This window comes from Sphaerodactylus townsendi, unplaced genomic scaffold (assembly GCF_021028975.2).
Source record: "Sphaerodactylus townsendi isolate TG3544 unplaced genomic scaffold, MPM_Stown_v2.3 scaffold_19, whole genome shotgun sequence".
Taxonomy (NCBI): Eukaryota; Metazoa; Chordata; class Lepidosauria; order Squamata; family Sphaerodactylidae; genus Sphaerodactylus; species Sphaerodactylus townsendi.
The window spans coordinates 1,983,967-2,004,755 of NW_025950352.1; the positions used below are offsets into that span (position 1 = coordinate 1,983,967).

The following is a 20,789-nucleotide window of genomic DNA, read 5'->3' on the forward strand; positions in this document are numbered from 1 at the left end:
TCTCCTTTGCACACAGAAGATGTCCTGCCCCGGGTGCCCAGGTGGCTTAGGGTAAGTCCCGGTCTCTGTGTTAACGCGGGTTAACCAATAAACTTAAAGAAGCTCAAGAAAGCTCAAGCCGACACAGAATAAAATCGATTTGATTTTTATTCAGCCAACCAGGGCAATAGAGTATCAGAGGAGCCACACAAAATGGCAGCGTGCTCTTACTTTTATAGCATTCAAACAGGTTACATCAAAATGGCAGAAAAGAATACACCCTAAAATGCCCACATCATCAATCAGTCATACAGAAAGGTGGAGATTTTCCCTTTTCCCAAAACATTTGGGGATGTCTAAGACCCTTATTGGAAGATGTCAGCATCTGGTTCTTTGACGCAAGATGAACTAGGGCCCTGTTTCTTCCTTACCTCTATTGCCTTTTGTTGCCCTTCTTCCTAGACAAAGAGCCTAAACATTTTCACGTTTCTCTCTTTTGTCTCCAGAAGAAGGGCAAATCCAAGGTATCTGTTTGAGAACAGTAAGACCTTAAAAACAGTTGAGTTGGCACATTCTGTATAACTCTGATCAAGGGGGCATTCTGCTGGGCTATCAAGCTTGCCTAGTAACAGGAAAAGAATAGATTTTCAGGCCTGCATTTTTCTTTGTTCAGCTGCATTATGGTGGCCAACTCCCCATTACAGAAAGAAAGTAATGGGGGGCAAGAAGAAAGCAGTTGCTTTTAACAGAGTATATCCTTCTTATGCCTTCTGCGCCTACATCTGGAGCAGCAGAAAGCAAGCTCGCTCCCTCTTCGACATGGCATCCCTGCGAATACCTGAGCAGGGCCCCCATGCCACCTTCTCTTCACCAAACCAAACGTGCGCGCAGATCTGAGCCCCTCACCTGCTCCGAACAGGTGCTAGAGGAAGAGAAGGGAGGGGCTGGCGTCACCACAGGAACGGAAGCCCAGACAGACCCTCCTGGCCGGCAGCCCCAAAGCGCGCGCTTCCCTCGAATCAGCCCTGCCAGGATTCCGAGCTCCCGCGCGCCCAGCATCTTGGCCAATAAGAGCGGAGGCGGGGCGGGCCGAAAGCGGAGCGACCAATCGGCAGTGCTTTCACGGCTCGTCTCCATGAGAACGCCGAAGGAGGGGACGGGAGGCCTCTGCGCATGCGCGCGGCGGGGAGTACGGTGGCCGGCCAGGGCAGCGGCGAAGGCCGAAAATCTCGGCGCGGCCTCGCGATGGGCTGAAGTGGACGCCGCTGCCGGCGGGAGAGGAAAAGGAGCCGGAGGGGAGCGGGTAAGGCGGAGAAGGCCCGGTTCCTTTCGGGGGAGCCTGCGCGGGGGTCGGTTGGCCCCTCCCGTGGAAAGGGGAAGAAAAACGGGGGGGGGGGGCGTCAGGTATCTCTGAGGCGCTCTTCCCGGCATGCACCGCTGTTGGGGAGGGGGCCGCCAAAACAACAAAGGGGCCAAGGGGGTCGGGAGAAACTGGGGGGGGGGTGTGTGTGTTGCCAGCCTCCATTCCAGTCCTGGGGATCCCCTGGAGCGGCAGCTGCTGCCCAGATCCCAGCGACCCTGGGGGGGGGGGCTCCCCCTGCAGTCACACCCTCCGTCTCCCCCCCCCTTAAACCTGCCATCAAACGAGCTGCCCAAAGGACGAAGGACCGTCGAAGTGCCCGTCGGCTGGACAGCTCCCTCCCCGGCAGGGGCGAGATTTCTGCAGTTATAAATCCTTAAAATGCGGGGGGTGGGGAGGGAACCCCCCAGAGTAGGCTGGCAAGGTGAGCCCCTGTGGAGGAGGAGGAGGAAGAAGAGGAGGAAGAAGAGTTTGGATTTATATCCCCCCCCCTTTCTCTCCTGCAGGAGACTCAAAGGGGCTGACAATCTCCTTGCCCTTCCCCCCTCACAACAAACACCCTGCGAGGTGGGTGGGGCTGAGAGAGCTCCCAGAAGCTGTGACTAGCCCAAGGTCACCCAGCTGGCGTGTGTGGGAGTGCCCAGGCTAATCTGAATCCCCCATAGAAGCCTCCACAGCTCAGGCGGCAGAGCTGGGAATCAAAGCCGGTGTGCGATGGGGGTGGAGAAGTTGGCCAATGCAGAACTGGATCCGTTTGTCGCAATGCGGGAGAGAAGATGAGTTGAACCCCCCCCTCCCCGCAACATGGGCCCCTACAATTTTCACTGGGGCACCCAATTTTGACAGCCAAAGTCTTGTCAATGTATTGTTGAAGACTTTCACGTCCAGAGTCACTGGGGTGTGGTGGGGTTTCTGGGCTGTATGGCCATGTTCCAGTAGCATTTTCTCCTGATGTTTTGCTTGCATCTGTGGCTGGATGCAGGTGAAACATCAGGAGAAAATGCTACTGGAACACGGCCATACAACCCAGAAACCCCACCACACCCCTCCTGTCAAGGTGTTGATTGCCTTCAAGTCACTTCCGGTCCATGGCGAACCCATGGATTAATCTCCTCCCAAAAGTCCTATAATTAACAGACTTCCTCAGATCTTGCAAGCCGAGGACCATGGCTTCCTTCATAAAGTCCGTCCACCTCATGTTGTGCCTTCCTCTCTTCCGGCTACCTTCTACTTTTCCTAGCATCTTTTTCTGTGGCTCTTTTTTCTGTGTCTTTTTCTGTGACTCTTGCTTTCTCATAATATGACCAAAGTATGACAGCTTTTGTTTAGTCATTTTAGCTTTTCAGAAAAGTTCAGGCTTGCTTAGATCTAGCGTTCACGGATGTGTCTTTTTGGCAGTCTACAGTATGCGGAACACCTTCCTCCAAAACCACACTTCAAAGGAATCAACCATCTTTTTGTCCGCTTTCTTCATTTTCCAACTTTCACATCTGTATATAGTAATAGGGAATAATGTGGCATGAATTAACTTGATCTCGGTTGCCAGTGACTCATCATAACACTTAAGAATGATTTCTAGTTCTTTCATGGTGTCCCTTCCAAGTTTCAATTGTCTTCCGATTTCTTGGTTTCAGTCTCCTTTTTGACTGATGATGGAGCCAAGGGATAGAAAATCATGAGCAGTTTCAATTTCTTTATCGTGGACCTTAAAGTTGTTAAATTCTTCAGGAGACATTACTTCGGGCTTCTTGACGTTCAGCTGTAATTCTGAGTGGGCATTTTCTGTCTCAACTTTCATCAGTAGTTGTTTCAGTTCATCACTATTTTCTGCCATTAATGTGGTGTCATCAACGTATCTCAAGTTGTTGAATGTTCCTTCATTTACTTTTCACTCCTCCAGGTAAAGGTTATCCATCTTGCATTCTGATATGTTCTGCATTCATATTGAATGCATTCATATTGAATAGATAGGGAGATAAAATACATCATTGTGTGACACTGTGATCAGTTGGAAACCACTCTATTTCTCTGTACTCTGTCCTAATAGTAGCATCTTGTCCAGAGTACAGGTTGTGCATCAAAACAGTCAGAGGCTGTGGCACACCTATTTCCTTTAAAACCAGCCATACCCATTCATGATCTAACAGTCAAAAGCTTTGCTGTAATCTATGAAATACAGGTTGATTTTCTTCTGACATTCTCTCGTTTGCTACTGTAACCAACGAAAACATTTGCAATATGATCTCCAGTGCCTCTTCTGAATCCAGTTGAATATCTGCCATTTCCTGTTTCACGTATGCTAACAATCTTTGTAAGATTTTGAGCATCACTTTACTTTACTTCCATGGGAAATTAGTGTGATGGTCTGATAGTTGCTGCAATCTTTGACAACTCCTTTTTTCAGAACTGGAGTATGAATAGATGGTTTCTAGTCTGAGGGCCATTATTTTGTAATTCCATGTTTGTTGGCATTTTCTTGTGAAGTTTTTGATGGACTCTGTTTGTGTGGCTTGGAATAGCTCTGTTGATTTCCCATGTGCTCCTGGTGCTTCGTTTCTCCCAGTTGCTCTCAGTGCAACTTTCCTTTGACCTCCTAAAAACTGTAAGTTCTTCTTCAAAAAATTCTTCTGGGAAGGAATCTGTTACCCTTTCAAGTAGTTTGTATAGTTCATCAGTGTATTGCTCTCATCTTTTTTTATTTTGTCCTGTTCAACTGTTTTCTACAATTATTTTGTATTACTACATTAAACTTTTTGAACAAATGTGAATTCTTTTTTTTTTACATTGGCATTACATTACATTGGCATTATAAATTACAATATTAAAAACAATATTTTTATCAACCACCATGTAATCTTCTGAACATGCTTAAAATGTAAAGAGCCATCTTCCGTATAGTAGTGGTTTGATGTCCATGATCAGAAAAGTGCGCTTAAAAGTTTTTGAGTTGGGTTTTGCTCTTCTTCCAACTTGGGAAGAGTAATGATAAAATTCCTAGTAAAATTGGGCTTGCCACAGAAAGCAAACTGAGCAGCATCGGCAATCAGAGAGCTTTAAGCCACAATTTGTGCCTGAAATAAACAGGCAGTTAGCCTGGTGTTCTGTGAATGAAATTCAACGTCCATAAACACCCCCCCCCCTCCTCTGGCTTCAACCTGCCTTGCTTCATCAGCTGTTCTTTTACCCCCAGTATTACTTCTTCTCTGCAGGGCAAATCAAAGGAAACTTTCTGGTTAATAGTCTCTAATAAATTTCTGTGTTGATCTTTCAGTATGCCTGACTGCTCTTTACATTTCCCTTTGGATTCTTGGACCATGTGGAACAGATCTCTTCTTTGTTGATGTTGTCTTCTATTTCTTTACACTGATTAGTAAAATAATTCTCTACATGCAAAGTAAGAATAAGCTTATCAGGGTGAGAGTAAAATGGCAGATTTTTTGTTGTGTGTTTAGGAGGGTCTTTGGGTAGGAAGAGAAAAGGGCTTTATGGGTGGTTTATAGAAAGCCCCAGCCTGCCCCAGATATTTTAATGCAGAATGAGATGGTTCATTGCTCTTGACTGTAGAGTCTGAGTTGTTTCCTGTGTTCATCTTTTGTCTTGTGTCACTTTCTTGTTGAACTTCCTGATCCAGTTGGTTGTTGAAATGCTGTTTCTCCTTTCCTGTGATTGTCTTGTTCTGTTCCTTTCCCCCCTTAGTTAAGATCTGCTCCCAGTTCTCTTTCTGGTTCTAATTCTTTCTTGGCATCTCTTATTCTCTTCCCCTTCCCAGTTTGGCTTATACTTTGGTACTGCCCCTGTCTGCATTGTTCACCCTGCCCTTTGCCTCAGGCCTTTCGCCATTCATATTCCTGCTCCCATCAGCATTCAGGTTTGTATTCCTAATCCTGCTGCATTATTTGTTGGATGCCTCCCGCTGCCTTTCTTTTTGCCTTTCTTTGCTTTATGGTGGTGCTTTCAGTTTCAGCGAAAAATGCAACGAATAAATAAATAAATAAATGCTTGTGCAGTCAAAAAGTCGGGACATAAAGGGAAGCGATCTCACTGTCTGCAGACAAAAATCCTGATAGGTTTTTAAAAGTTAAATCTACATCCACATATCCCATCTCAAAGACTGTATTCTGGTGAAGACCAGCGCACCACAGTTCAAAAACAAAATCACGCATGGGAAAGCATTTACACAAACACTTGTCAGAACTGAGGGAGTTGGAAGAAACTGGTCTGTTCAGGTTTCTAGGATCTTGTGATATGAGTTGGGGGTTTTAAAAGTTCCAGTTTTATGCACACACATCCCCGAGATGATTTTTCATAGTCCCCAGCTTATTCCTCCACGGATCAGACTGAAAGTCTGTGCAGTACCCCCGTCATCCTGTTTGAGATTCCTGTTTTTAGTCTGTGCTTCTGAAGTGTAAATAATGGAACAAATGTTACTTTGGAATAGATTGGGAGGGGTGTTTTAAGTACCTGTTTCCACAGGTCTGTGGATCTGCGGGCCTTGCCCGGTTGCGACCATGAACTCCCTGGTGTTCGTCTGTGCGCAGAAGGTCGTATCCCACCATGCCATCCTGCGTGGTGCCTTGGATTTCCTCCCAAAAGAGCTCTACCCTGTCCTGTTCAAAGCAGCCTTCATGGACAAGAGGACCTTGGCATTACAAGACTTAGTGCAGACCTGGCCATTCCCCGTCCTCAGTTTCCAGAAGCTCTTACGGAAATGTCAGCATTGCGAACGTGCCCTGATCCAGGAGAGGCCCAACCGGCTCTGCGTCCAGACGGTGATTTTGGGGGTGGTGACCTATCTGATTAAGGAGCTCGAGGATCGACACCGCAATAAGAGGTACGTGACCAATGGTGCAATCTCACTGATTTCCAGAAGCAGGGAAATTGTGTTGACCTGTGTTTGTCTTTAAAACCACAAGGTGACTGATAAAATCGTTGTCTTTCCATGCACCTAACTTGTGTCAATTCTATTTTCCAGCTTCCCAACTTGTTTGTTATGTTTTATTTACAGAATTTATACTTGGCTTTTCTCCCTTCTTCAGGGATAACAGGTTAAAAACAAATACATCTGTTATAATAATCTATAAAGGATTTGGGCAAGAGATTAAACGGTTTTTCAAGATTCTGCTGTTTATTGGTCTGGTGTTTGCCAATGAACGTATATGGGCTCTGCACAGGCAGGAAGGTGGGAGGGCTCAGAAGTCCAAGATCCAGTTTTAAAAATAAGAACATAAGAACAAGCCAGCTGGATCAGATCAGAGTCCATCTAGTCCAGCTCTCTGCTACTCGCAGTGGCCCACCAGGTGCCTTTGGGAGGATGTGAAAGCAATGGCCTTCTGCAGCTGTTGCTCCTGAGCACCTGGACTGTTAAGGCATTTGCAATCTCACATCAAAGAGGATCAAGATTGGTAGCCATAAATTGACTTCTCCTGCATAAATCTGTCCAAGCCCCTTTTAAAGCTATCCAGGTGAGTGGCCATCACCACCTCCTGTGGCAGCATATTCCAAACACCAATCACACGTTGCGTGAAGAAGTGTTTCCTAAATCTTGGAGGAAGTTTCAAGTCCAGCAGCACCTTAAAGGCGAACATTGCCGCCTTCTGCAAAGACTTCCTTGGTGGCCTTCCATCCCAGAACTGACCCTGCTTAGCTTCCCCCAGCAAAGGGCTTTCAAAGCTTGTGACTGGCAGAGGTGGTTTGTCATTGCCTTCTTCTTCTGCAGAGACTTCTTTAAGAACATAAGAACAAGCCAGCTGGATCAGACCAGAGTCCACCTAGTCCAGCACTCTGCTACTTGCAGTGGCCCACTAGGTGCCTTTGGGAGCTCACAGGCAGGAGGTGAAAGCAATGGCCTTCTGCGGCTGCTGCTCCCGAGCACCTGGTCTGCTCAGGCATTTGCAATCTGAGATCAAGGAGGATCAAGATTGGTAGCCATAGGCCGACTTCTCCATATCTGTCCAAGTTCCTTTTAAAGCTATCCAGGTGAGTGGCCATCACCACCTCCTGTGGCAGCATATTCCAAACACCCATCACACGTTGCGTGAAGAAGTGTTTCCTTTTATTAGTCCTAATTCTTCCCCCCATCATTTTCAATGGATACCCCCTGGTTCTAGTATTGTGAGAAAGAGAGAGAAATTTCTCTCTGTCCACATTTTCTACCCCATGCATAATTTTATAGACTTCAATCATATCCCCCCTCAGACGTCTCCTCTCCAAACTAAAGAGTCCCAAACGCTGCAGCCTCTCCTCATAAGGAAGGTACTCCAGTCCCTCAGTCATCCTCGTTGCCCTTCTCTGCACTTTTTCTATCTCTTCGATATCCTTTTTGAGATGTGGCGACCAGAACTGAACACAGTACTCCCAAATGCGGAAGTCACTAATTCACTAATGCTTTATATAAGGGCATGACAATCTTTGCAGTTTTATTATCAGTTCCTTTCCTAATTATCCCCAGCATAGAGTTTGCCTTTTTCACATATTTACTTTGAGCACATGCAGATGGAGAAATGATGGAACCGAGGAAGGGAAATGCAGACACGGGGGCTGGGAGAACAGTGTCGACACTAGCAAGTTCAAAACTTATGAGGATTCTTTGGTGTCCTGACTCTTTTGTGAGGGAGGCCATGCAATCCAAGATTTGCAATTGAAAGCTAACAGCTTTCCTCTCCATGGGGAGGAGGGGAGTTTCTCCTGGACCAGCCAGAAAGGGGAGGCGGCTTATGCAGATGTTCCCTTCAGAAAAGGCCTGGCCCAATGAAATGCTCCCCTTGGATCATACTGGTTTTGCACTCGGAAAGGACCCAGAAATGGGCCATCCAGCATAGATGGGTTTCCGTTGTTCTTCCCCAGAGAGTTACCGGTCAGGTGACTTGTTTGTTGTTGGATTGTCGAGGCTTACTTTTATTTGCCTGACATGTGAAATGGAGTCTTGGTCAGCTGACCCCCCCCCCCCCCCCAGGAATGGCCTGGCTTGCTTCTAAACAGCAAAAGGGTGTTGAGTTTCACTACCTACTGATAAATCCCCACGGAGTTTTCCTTTTGTAAGCAAGTTGGAATAGGAACTGTGGACATAATGTTGTTTTGAGCACTCATAACCATTTACAGAGTTAAGGGAAGATTATACTGCAAGTGCGGCTGTCCAGGGGTCCCCCCTCAGCAGGGGGGGACTTTTCATTCTGCTGATCCACGAAGAGCTGGTAGAATATCAAAGATCTTATTTGTGGATCGTTGGTGTCCTCGCAGCCCTGTGGTCCACATCAACAGGTGTAGCTGCCTGCTTTTGGAACTGCTGCCTCAGTTCTCGCCTCACCTTCTCTCGGGCGAAGTCCTGCTGCTCCTTGAGTTTCCAGCTCATTGCCGGAGAGACCTTCCCCAGAGCCTGCCTTGGCCCTGTCTTCAGCTCCAGTCTGCTGCCGCTGCCTTCCTGCTCTGCCCACTCCTTTGCCCCCACTCACCTGTCTTTCATAGCAGCGGCCATCTTGATCCCCGCCCCAACTCCCATCCCTCCTGCTCCTCACTTCCCCACTCCTCCCTGTAGCCCCAGTTCCAGCCTGCTTGCAAGGGGGCACGTCAGTCCATCTCCCTGTCCTGCTGAGGCCCAGCAGCTGAGCCTTAGCTAGTGTATCTGGCATCGAAGCAGCGTGCCCTTGGGCCAAAATCAGTGAGTACATTCCTGATGCAAAGACAGCCTCCCACATACACACCAGCTAACTGGTGGCTCAGCTTTCTTGGAGCCCAGTTGAGTTTGGGTGGTGCTGTTGCTGGCAGCCACACGTTCCACTCCTTCCAGAGGTCGCAGAGTGTTTAGCCAGCCCACTGAAGAAATCACAGGCAATCAGAGAGGTCAAAATCTCTTAGAAAGGCAGCATGTTGGGTGAGTCATTCACACCGTGCCTTTGTTTCTCGTGCTGGCGTTGGCTTGGTTACTTCCTTGGCTGCTCCTGGTGCTCGCTGGGGCTGCCCTCTTGGCCACTGGATTTCCATTTGGTTTTGCGCTTGAAAACAGTGCTGAGTGGTGACTGGGGCTGAGGTGAGAGCAGTGCCAGTCCTGGGCTTGAAGAGAGGGAGGAATTGAGAAGAAAACTGCAAAGATTGTCATGCCCTTATATAAAGCAGTGGTGCGACCGCACTTGGAGTACTGTGTTCAGTTCTGGTCGCCACATCTCAAAAAGGATATCGAAGAGATAGAAAAAGTGCAGAGAAGGGCAACGAGGATGATTGAAGGACTGGAGCACCTTCCTTATGAGGAGAGGCTGCAGCGTTTGGGACTCTTTAGTTTGGAGAGGAGACGTCTGAGGGGGGATATGATTGAAGTCTATAAAATTATGCATGGGGTAGAAAATGTTGACTGAGAGAAATTTTTCTCTTTTTCTCACAATACTAGAACCAGGGGGCATCCATTGAAAATGCTGGGGAGAAGAATTAGGACTAATAAAAGGAAACACTTCTTCACGCAACGTGTGATTGGTGTTTGGAATATGCTGCCACAGGAGGTGGGTGATGGCCACTCACCTGGATAGCTTTAAAAGGGGCTTGGACAGATTTATGCAGGAGAAGTCAATTTATGGCTACCAATCTTGATCCTCTTTGATCTGAGATTGCAAATGCTTTAACAGACCAGGTACTCGGGAGCAACAGCCGCAGAAGGCCATTGCTTTCACCTCCTGCACGTGAGCTCCCAAAGGCACCTGGTGGGCCACTGCAAGTAGCAGAGAGCTGGACTAGATGGACTCTGATCTGATCCATCTGGCTTGTTCTTATGTTCTTATGAGGCTGGTTTGCTCAGGCCCGAGTGCCACTGCTCTAACAGCTTTGCTCGTGTGGTTGCTTCGACAGCAAGGGCCCGCGGCTGCAGATCCTCGATATGACCGGCCTCCAGGACGAAGGGCAGGGCCCCGAAAGCATGAGCCTGTGGTCCCGGACGGTCACTCTGGCGAAGGCTTGCCTGGACATCTCCAAGCAGCAGAGCAAGTGCATGAAGCGGGCCTCCAAGAGGCGGAAGGGCCCCTACAACCACTCGGTGGTCTTGCCGCCCCCTCAGCCCATCTTTGTGGAAGTCTGGGTGGACCTCTTTGTGAACAGCACTTCCTACGGGGTCCTGAAAGACTCCCTGCAGATCAACAGCAGCAACGCGCTGCGGCTGCGGTGCCGGGACTTCCGGGCGGAGGAGCTGTCCATCGCCAGCACGGTTGGGCTCCTGGAGTTCCTGGACCCTGCCGGCGTCCGGCAAGTGGACCTGCGCTTCAACAACTTGGGGCTCTCTGGCTTGAGGGTGGTCCTCCCCCACCTGGCCAAGTTCACCAACCTGGCGAGCCTGAAGCTGCCCTACAGCAACATCGACGTCCGGCGCCTCACGGTGGGCATGGAGGGAAGCCTGCAGTACTTTGCCACTCAGCTCAGCCGCCTCGCTTGCCTCAAGGAGCTGAATCTGGGGTCCTCCAGACTGTCTGGCAAACTGACCCAGCTACTGGGGTAAGCCATTCAAGACAAGGGGCTGAATCCAGTGATGACTTCCCCTAATACAGGGAGAGATTTGGGGTGGGCTATTTGTGAAGAAGAAGAAAAAAAGTGGTGGGTGGGTGTGTGCCCTTTCTTCCTTGTAAGCATAAGCATTTTATTGTCATTGTGTACGCACAACAAAATTTACAGCAGCAGTCCTCGATGCACACAATTTCAGACTCATACCCCATCCTCACTTTCCCCTTCCTCCACCCATCCCTACACAGCCCCAAACACATCAACACGAAGCCCCGGAGTTCAACATCGCCACAGATCTAGAGTAGAAGCTGTCTCTAAGCCTCTTTGTCCTAGTTTTGATAGACCTGTATCGTCTGCCAGATGGTAACAGTGCAAAAAGAGAGTGTGCTGGATGAGACGGGTCTCTCAGAATATTTTGGGCTTTCTTTAGGCTTTGGGAATTGTAGAGTTCTTCCAAGGAGGGGAGAGGGCAGCCGATAATCCTCTGTGCAGTACCAAGAGGTTCTTTAATCCAGACTCTGAAACCGCTGCGTTTTTAAAGATTTTCTTTAAAAGAAAGGAAAGAGAATAAAGGAAAACAAACCAGTTCCAATTTAAACAAAGCTAGGCTGTGGTAGGCATCAGGCTGGGCAAAGTCTCCTTCTAGTCCAGTGATGGCGAACCTTTTTGAGACCGAGTGCCCAAACTGCAACCCAAAACCCACTTATTTATCGCAAAGTGCCAACACAGCAATTTAACCTGAATACTCAGGTTTTAATTTAGAAAAAATGGTTGGCTCTGAGGCGTGCGTTACTCGGGAGTAAGCTTGGTGGTAGTTGGTGGCTTTGCTTAGAAGCAACCGTGCAACTCTTCCAACGGGTGAATCACGACCCTAGGAGGGTTTACTCAGAAGCAAGCCCCATTGCCAGCAACTGAGCTTATTCCCGGGTAAAGGATCGCGCTTTAGTTCTTTGCATGACAATCAGTGGGGTTTAACAGTGCTTACAGGATTACCTATCCTACTTCCCCAAAACTAGGCCTTAGGTTTAATGCTAATAATTGAGCCCAGCGGCCCAGGCCAGCCTAGATGTGGGAGGGGGGAAGACTCTGTTTGCGTGTGCCCGCAGAGAGGATTCTGAGTGCCACCTCTGGCACCCGTGCCATAGGTTCGCCATTACTGTTCTAGTCTGAAGTCTGAAATTAGAGTGATCCGTGAAATCCTTGGGAACTCAGCTTTATGGCCTTTGTAGCCTTTTGGCCCATTAGATCCATTAGGTGTCAAACTCACGGCCCTCCAGATGTTATGGACTACAGTTCCCATCACCCCCTGCCAACCTGGCTAATCTGGCAGGTTGGCTTTTAGAATGTGGTCCTGGAAGATCTAATTTCCTCTGTGGAAACACAATCGGGGTTTGACAGCTTTCCTAAGGGGCCAGGGATCTCGCTGTTTATGGCCTAGCCAGGTTATGTCAAGAAAAAGACCCAATGGTGGTCCTGCTGGTGGCTTGTCTCCCAGTGAACTTAATAGCAGAAATTACACGTTCTTCACACTATTTTAGTTTGAACAGAATTTTTTTTAATGGTTATTATTGCATAAGAACATAAGAACGAGCCTGTTGGATCAGACCAGAGTCCATCTAGTCCAGCTCTCTGCTACTCGAGTGAAAGTGGCTCATCATTACGCAGGTGATACAGCTTTTGGGCTAGCTCACGTGCAGGGGAGGGTGAAAGCAAATGGCCTCGTTGCTGCTGCTGCTGCTCCCCCGAAAGCACCTGATGTCTGTTGCCATGCCATAAGGCATTTGCAACCTCAGATCAAAGAGGATAAAGATTGGTAGCCATAGATCGAGATCGACTCCCTTCATAAAATTCCCTGTCCAAGCCCCCCTTTTTAAAGTTATCCAGGTATCCAGGTGGGAATATCAATATCTTCCTTTCTGTAGCATATTATCCAAACACTAATTCACACGCTATGTTGAAAGGGAAGAGCAGTTTCCTTTATTAGTCCTAATTCTTCCCCCAGGGCATATATATTTCAATGAATGCCCCTTGGTTCTAGTATCAGTGGAGAAAGACAGAGTAAATTCTCTCTGTCAACATTTTCTATCCCATGCATAATTTTATAGACTTCAATCATATCCCCCCTCAGACGTCTCTGAATATGCTGCCACTGGAGGTGGTGATAGCTACTAACCTGGATAGCTTTAAAAGGGGCTTGGACAGATTTATGGAGGAGAAGTCGATTATGGCTACCAATCTTGGATCCTCCTCTGATCTGAGATTGCAAAATGCCTTAACAGACCAGGTGAGATCAGGAGCTAAACAGCTGCAGAAGTCCACAAGGCTCTCACATCCCACACGGGAGTCTCCCAAAGGCACCTGGTGGGCCACTGCAAGTAGCAGAGAGCTGGACTAAATGGACTTTGGTCTGATCCAGCTGGCTTGTTCTTATGTTCTTATGTTCTTATGTCTCCTCTCCAAACTGAAGAGTCCCAAACGCTGCAGCCTCTCCTCATTGGGAAGGTGCTCCAGTCCCTCAATCATCCTCGTTGCCCTTTTTCTATCTCCTCAGTATCCTTTTTGAGATGCGGCGACCTGGGACTGGACACAGTGCTCCAAGTGCATGTCGCACTCACTGCTTTTATATAAGGGCATGACAATCCTTTTGCAGTTTCTTATTATCAATTCCTTTCTTTTCTAATTATCCCTCAGCATAGAGTTTGCCTTTTCGCGAGCTGCCATGCATTGAGTTGACATTCCCATGGAACTATCAACTAAGACGCCCAAATCCCTTTCCTGGTTTGTGACTGATAGCACTGACCCCTGTAGCGTGTATGTGAAGTCGCCTTGTCCCATGAGGAAAGGGAGGTGGGCTTCCTGGGCCAGGTGGTGTTTTACTTGGCGATTGCTTGGCAGGCAAAAAGAGTGGGGGAGATATTTGGTATCTTCCCAAATCGGAGCCTGTTCAAATCCTGGGACCAGGAACTTTAAAACCCTGGAATGGACTGGGTTTCAAGTCCTTGAATTATCATCCTTTCATGAGAAATTAATGGGTAGCTGGGTTGGGGTGGTGCATTTTTCCACCTAGGCTTTGTAAAACAAAGATTATGGCAGGAAGGAGATGTAGAGAAGGAATGAATGCTGGTCAGACTTGCTCAGGGAATAAGAACCTTTGCCCTCATCACTGTGGTGTAGTGGTTAAGAGCAGTGGACTATAAACTGGAGAACCTGGTTTGATTCCCCACTCCTCTATATGAGCAGCAGACTCTAATCTGGGGAACTGGGTTTGTTTCCCCACTCGTACGTGCTGGGTGACCTTGGGCTGGCCGCAGTGCTCTAAGAACTGTTTCAGCCTCACCTGCCTCCCAAGGTGTCTGTTGTGGGGAGGGAAAGGGAAGGAGTTGTGAGCCACTTGGAGACTCCTTGCGGTAGAGAAAAGCAATGGAATCCATCCAGCTCTTCTTGATTCCCAGCTCTGCCGCCTGAGCTGTGGAGGCTTATCTGGGGGATTCAGATTAGCCTGTGCACTCCCACACACGCCAGCTGGGTGACCTTGGGCTAGTCACAGCTTCTCGGAGCTCTCTCAGCCCCACCTACCTCACAGGGTGTTTGTTGTGAGGGGGGAAGGGCAAGGAGATTGTCAGCCCCTTTGAGTCTCCTGCAGGAGAGAAAGGGGGGATGTAAATCCAAACTACTACTACTACTCCCCTCCTCCTCCTCCTCCTCCTCCTCCTCCTCCTTCTTCTTCTTCATCGAAGCCCCCAGCTTTTGACCTGAAATGTGGGCATACTTCCATACAAGGGAACTGATGCCTTCTCTAGTAACGTTTGTTGGGTTAGAGAAGTATATGTGCAGATATATACAGAGAGACAGCAGATGGACATTGTAGCTGTTTCATCACTTCAGCATTCAGTCTGGAAATCCACTCTTTTGCCCACGTTGCTATGACCTGTATCTAGCCATGAAGGGGGAAGGAATCATGGCTGGCACCTGAAAGTGCCGGACAAGCAGTGGTCTCCACCGCCCATGTTAATTGTCCAGTGAGCGTGGATTATAGCAGGAGTGTCCAGCAACTGGTCCTCCAGATGCTCTCAAGCACTGAAATTTCCATCAGCCCTTAGTTGGCCATGCTGGCAGGGGCTGATGGGATTTGTGGTCCATGATCATCTGGAGAGCCACAGGTTGCAGACGCCTGAGCTAGGAGGTGTGAAGACCAGAATCTCTCTTTCTCACAATACTAGAACCAGGGGGCATTCATTGAAAATGCTGGGGGGAAGAATTAGGACTAATCAAAGGAAACACTTCTTCATGCAACGTGTGATCTGAATCCCCCAACGTGCCGATAGGGAACAGCGACCACAATGCTGTCAGATTCAGTATCTCTGCATGCGAACAAGTGACAACTACTAATGTAGTTACATTCTTGCCTTCAGAAAGGGAAATTTCTCAAAAGATGAGGGGATAGTGCAGGGAAGCCGAAAGGGAAAAATCAAGAGAGTCGTACCGTCCAAGGTGCTTGGAGGTTATTTAAAAACACAGTCTTAAAAGCTCAGCTGGAATGTGTTCCGCGAGGGTTAGGAAAGGCAGCCACTTCAGTCCAAAAGAAAGCCACCATGGTTAACAACAAGGGAGGTTGGAGGAAATTATTAGGAAAAAAAAAAAGATGTTCTTTAGAAAATGGAAGTCCAACTTAACTGATGAAGAATACCAGAGAGAAACACAAATGGTAAGGCAAAAAGAGAAGCAAGTTAGCTGTGTAAGGGAGGCAAAAGGATTATGAGGAACGATGGCTGCTTAACATCAAGACTAGCAACAAACAGTTCTTCAAGTACATCAAAAGCAGCAGAAGCCAGCTTAGGAAGCGGTGAGGGGCCCGCTAGGGGATGATAGCGAAACAAAAGGTAAAAGTGCTAAAAGATGACAGGGAGATTGCAGAGAAGCTGAATGAATTCTTTGCATCTGTCTTCACCCAAGAGGAGGTGAGGAAAATTTTGCACTCCGAACCAAGCTTCCTTAGGAGGTGAACTGGTGAACTAGCTGCTAGTTAGTGGTAGACAAGGAAGAAGGCTTCTGGCAGCCATTGATAAACTAAATGCTACCAAATCTCCTGGCTGGCCTAGATTGCATTCATCCAAGAGTTCTTAAAGAGCCTGCAAGCATACGAAATTGCTGATCTTCTCTACATTAATATGCAACTTATCCCTGAAATCAGGCTCCATCCCTGAAGACTGGAAGATGATGCCAATGTCACACCAATCTTTAAGAAAGGGCTGGTCTAGGGGACTCGAAATTACAGGCCAGTCAGTTTGGATTCCTGTTCCTGGTAAATTAGTAAGTAGAATCTATCATTAAAGATAAAATTATTAAACATGTAGAAAGCAAGACCTGCTGAGGAAGAGTCAGCATGGCTTTGTAGAGGCGTCCTGTCTTACAAACTTACTAGAGTTCTTTGAGGGTGTAAACACAGACATGTGGATAAGGGGAACCAGTGGACATTGTCTACTTCTGATTTCCAAAAGGTTTTGACAAAGTTCCTCACCAGAGACTGTTGAGAAAAACTCTCAGCAATGAAAGAATAAGAGGGGAAGTCCTCCCATGGATTAAAACTGGTTGAGGTAAACAGGAAACAAAGGGTGGGTATAAAATGGGAAGTTCTCACAATGGAGAGATAGTCGAGGGGTCTCCCCAAGGATCCGCTTTTGGGACCAGTGCTCTTTAACTTATTCATAAATGACCTGGAAGTAGGGGTGGGTAGTGTGGTGGCCAAGTTTGCAGATGATACCAAATTATGTAGGGTGGTAAGAACCACAAAGGATCGCTAAGAGCTCCAAGCGACCTTGATAAATTAGGTGAGTGGGCCTCGTGAAATGGCAAATGCAGTTCAATGTAGCTTAAATGTAAAGTGATGCAACGAAAGGCAAAAAATCCAAACTTCACATACACGCCAAGTACAGGGTCAGTGCTATATCAGTCAAGCAGACCAGGAAAGGGGATTTAAGCAGCTCTTAGTTGATAGTTCCATGGGAATGTCAACTCAATGCATGGCAGCTGTGAAAAAGGCAAACTCTATGTTGGGGATAATTAGGAAAAAAGGAATTGAGAATAAAACTGCAAAGATTGTCATGCCTCTTTATATAAAGCACGCAGCGACCGCGACTTGGAGTAATTGTGTGTTCAGTCTCGTCAGCCACATCTCAAAAAAAGGATATCAAGAGATGGAAAAAGTGCAGAGAAGGGCAACGCAGGATGATTGAAGGATTGGAGCACCTTCCTTATGAGGAGAGAGGCTGCACGCTTGGGACTCTTTTTTAGTTTGGAGAGGAGACGTGTGAGGGGGGCTATGGATTGAAGCTCCACAAATTATGCATGGGGTAGAAAATGTTGACAGAGAGAAATTTTTTCTCTTTTCTCACAATACTAGAACCAGGGGGGCATTCATTGAAAATGCTGGGGAAGAATTAGGACTCAATAAAAGCTTAACACTTTCTTCACGCTAACGTGATTGGTGTTTGGAATATGCTGCCACAGGAGGTGGTGATGGCCACTAACCTGGATAGCTTTAAAAAGGGCTTGGACAGATTTATGGAGGAGAAGTCAATCTATGGCTACCAATCTTGATCCTCCTTGATCTCAGATTGCTAATGCCTTAGCAGACCAGGTGCTCAGGAGCAGCAGCAGCAGCAGAAGGCCATTGCTTTCACCTCCTGCACGTGAGCTCCCAAAGGCACCTGGTGGGCCACTGCGAGTAGCAGAATGCTGGACTAGATGGACTCTGGTCTGATCCAGCAGGCTAGTTCTTATGTTCTTATGTTCTTATGATTGGTGTTTGGAATATGCTGCCACAGGAGGTGGTGATGGCCACTCACCTGGATAGCTTTAAAAAGGGTTTGGACAGAGTTATGGAGGAGAAGTCGATCTCTGGCTACCAATCTTGATCCTCGATCTCAGATTGCAAATGCCTTAGCAGACCAGGTGCTCAGGAGCAGCAGCAGCAGAAGGCTGTTGCTTTCACCTCCTGCATGTGAGCTCCCAAAGGCACCTGGTGGGCCATTGCGAGGAGCAGTATGCTGGACTAGATGGACTCTGGTCTGATCCAGCAGGCTAGTTCTTACGTTCTTAGAATCAAAGGGTCATTCCGCACATGCAGAGCAATGCACTTTCAAACTGCTTTCAGTGCTCTTTGAAGCTGTGCGGAATAGCACAACCTACTTGCAAACAGTTGTGAAAGTGGTTTGAAAATGCATTATTTTTCGTATGCGGAAGGGGCCAATGTGTAGGAAGAACTGGGAGTCAGTAAGGCTTATGGTGGGTGGAGGCAGCAGAGGAGGCGTCCAAGGTCCCTCAACATTTCATTTGTATCCACAGCGGCTTGCAGAGTCCCTTGGAGAGCCTGGAGCTGGCCTTCTGTTACCTTCTGCCCAATGACCTCGCCTACCTTTCGCGAAGCCTCCACACTCCTGCCCTGAAGAAACTGGACCTCAGCGGCAACAACCTCTCTGACTGCCTTCTCCAACCTTTCCAGGTCCTCCTGACCGAGACCTCAGGTACTCTGCTGCACCTGGACATCATGGAGAGCAGGCTCATGGACACCCACCTGAGCGCGCTCCTCCCCGCCCTGTGTCGGTGCTCGCGGCTCCGCTACCTCGGAGTCTTCGGCAACCCCATTTCCGCCAAAGGCCTGAAGAACCTGCTCGTCCGGGCGGTCGGGCTCTCGGACCTGAAGCTCGTCATCTACCCCTACCCTGTGGACTGCTATGGGGAGGACCTCCCGTGGCCCCCCACCTCCTCCAACCTGCTCAACGGCTCTGTGGACGAGGAGAAGTTTTCCCGGGTCAACAACGAGCTCCAGCAGATGCTGCTGAGCGCCAACAGGGCGGACGCCGTCTGGACCACAAACCTGTGCCGGCACAACAGCCTGGACTATTTCAGCTTGTAGCCTGGACTGTGAACGCTGCTTTGCTGATAGACTTGGCTTGGGGGCCCATCTCTTGCTCCTCTCTTCCCCTATTTGCCCCGCCCTGTCTGTTCTTGGCTGTACTCGAAAGGGAAGGAAGAATGAGGGCAAGACTCAAACAAGAAACAAGGAACAAGTGCCGAATAACTCCTAAAAAAAACTTCTGCCAATAACGGAATTGCACAATGGGCGAAGTGTTAATGCCAACAATGACTAAAGTGCACACATGCAATATTCACAAATTCAAGGATGAAATCATTCACGAGTCCATAAGGTTCTCCCGACTGTAATTCTATAAATATTTCATTCTCAGTCCAGTGGAAACCATGGGAAAAAGGCGGAATCTGGTGGAATCGCGGTCCACTCACCACGCTGCCAAACGGCACCGGTTCAAGAAACAGCAACCTGCCGCCAAATTGTACCAGTTCAAAGGAGCAGAAAGGTTCAAAGAAGCAGCAGCAAAAGGCCTGCGCGCTGAAGTGCGTTTTCACTCATCTTCTTCAGTGCATGTGCGTCCTCTTCAATGCATATGTATAGTATTCGTACTTATTTCCATCATTCAAAAACATTGCTATATGCTCCCAAAATATATTGCAAATCATACTACCTCTCTGACTGCCTTCTCCAACCTTTCCAGGTCCTCCTGACCGAGACCTCAGGTACTCTGCTGCACCTGGACATCATGGAGAGCAGGCTCATGGACACCCACCTGAGCGCGCTCCTCCCCGCCCTGTGTCGGTGCTCACGCACATGCACTGAAGCTGATTAGCGAAAACGCACTTCAGCGCGCAGGCGTTTTGCTGCTGCTTCTTTGAACCTTGCTGCTCCTTTGAACTGGTACAATTGGCGGCAGGTTATGTTTTGAAACGCGTGCCATTTGGCAGCCGCAGGAGGACCGCGATCACCGATTCCGCTTTTTTCCCATGGTTTCCACTGACCGAGAATGAAATATTTCAGCCTGGCAGGTCGAGAACCTACAGACTGCGGAACCATTTCATTCTTGAATTTTCAGAATATTGCATATATGCACTTCTCTACAGTCGTTGTTGGTATTAACACTTTCTGCGCAATTCCCTCGCTGTGTGGCAAGTTTTTGGGGTTTGGCCAACCTTGTTCTTTGTACTGAAGGGGCTGTGATTCGCTGGTGTTTCTGAAGCGAAAAAAAAAACAGTCCCGCACCCGGAAGAACCCTGCATGTGGCCCTTGCAGCCGGGCTGTGTTACACAGATCCTGTTCACAATCACCGTAGCTCCGCTTGGTGGTGCTGGCCACGGCCCCCTGGCTCTGCCTGCTTTTCCTCTTGGCTTGGAGCGGCAGAGCCCGATGTCAGCATCATTGTCAGGTAAAGCCCCTGTGCCTTTCGGCTGTGTCAGCACAACCTTTGCCCAGCAGTTGCAGAAAGAACTCTGTTCCCCTGAGGGAGCTTAAACAGCAAGGCACCGAGGGACTTTACACAACAATAGCACTGTTACCATCATCATGAGTCCATTTTCCTTTTGGGGTGCGGGAGTCTGCTTGCACATTGCTTAGGGTAGTCCTATTTTCTATCTCTTTATGAGCAGTGGAGACATATCTCAGCTGCCTGACCTTTCCCTGGAGGTGAGCAATAGGTGGGACAGCCGTGTTCTGTTTTGTCTAGTAGTCAGTGGAGGGCTGGCTGGCAGCAAGGGACGAGGGGAGCAAGTGGTGTAATGCCGTGTGGTGGCACCGGGCAAAATGTGGGTGCCAGGTCAAAGCAGCGTTTCTTGAAAGGCCGTTCTGGTGTGTGTACGCAGTAACTTCTGTTTCTTTTTGCTACAGGGAAACTCTGTTTTGCATCATCTTATTTAAACCTCTCCTCCCACGGGAGACAGACACTAGTTGGGCTCTCTGCGTTTGACCCCTTTTTTCTACCAAGGAATTGACTGGAGGGGGTGGGGGCAGTTGGCTGCCCGTTGGGCCAGAATCTTGAGAGGGACCAAGGAAGGGAGGAGAGGAAAGAGCTGGAGGACAGCTGTGATCTTAAATAAAAGGTGAGGAAGTGGGTGGCGTCTGGTGTCTGCTTAT

General features: G+C 48.3%; 2 protein-coding genes across 3 annotated transcripts in view; one reads left to right on the top strand and one right to left on the bottom strand.

Annotated features, from left to right (window-relative positions):
- Window positions 1–3,173, bottom strand: part of RECQL4 (RecQ like helicase 4) — a 52,277-nt gene extending 49,104 nt beyond the window's left edge. The window contains exons 1-2 of the mRNA XM_048482690.1: window positions 3,078–3,173; window positions 886–1,416 (exon numbers count right to left, since the gene is read on the bottom strand). Coding sequence (XP_048338647.1) covers window positions 886–1,416; window positions 3,078–3,173 — 627 coding nt within the window. The remainder of the gene's footprint in view (window positions 1–885; window positions 1,417–3,077) is intronic.
- Window positions 1,162–19,562, top strand: LRRC14 (leucine rich repeat containing 14). 2 transcript variants are annotated; one of them, XM_048482558.1, is made up of 5 exons: window positions 1,162–1,282; window positions 5,813–6,170; window positions 10,169–10,804; window positions 18,155–18,406; window positions 19,247–19,562. In XM_048482558.1, exons 2-5 carry the CDS (start codon window positions 5,848–5,850, stop codon window positions 19,278–19,280), a joined length of 1,245 nt encoding a protein of 414 aa, XP_048338515.1. In that variant the 5' UTR covers window positions 1,162–1,282; window positions 5,813–5,847; the 3' UTR covers window positions 19,281–19,562. The 2 variants fall into 2 exon arrangements, with proteins under 2 accessions (XP_048338515.1, XP_048338514.1); XM_048482557.1 differs by lacking the exon at window positions 19,247–19,562 and having other exon boundaries at window positions 18,155–18,874.
- The last annotated feature ends 1,227 nt before the right edge of the window (window positions 19,563–20,789 follow it).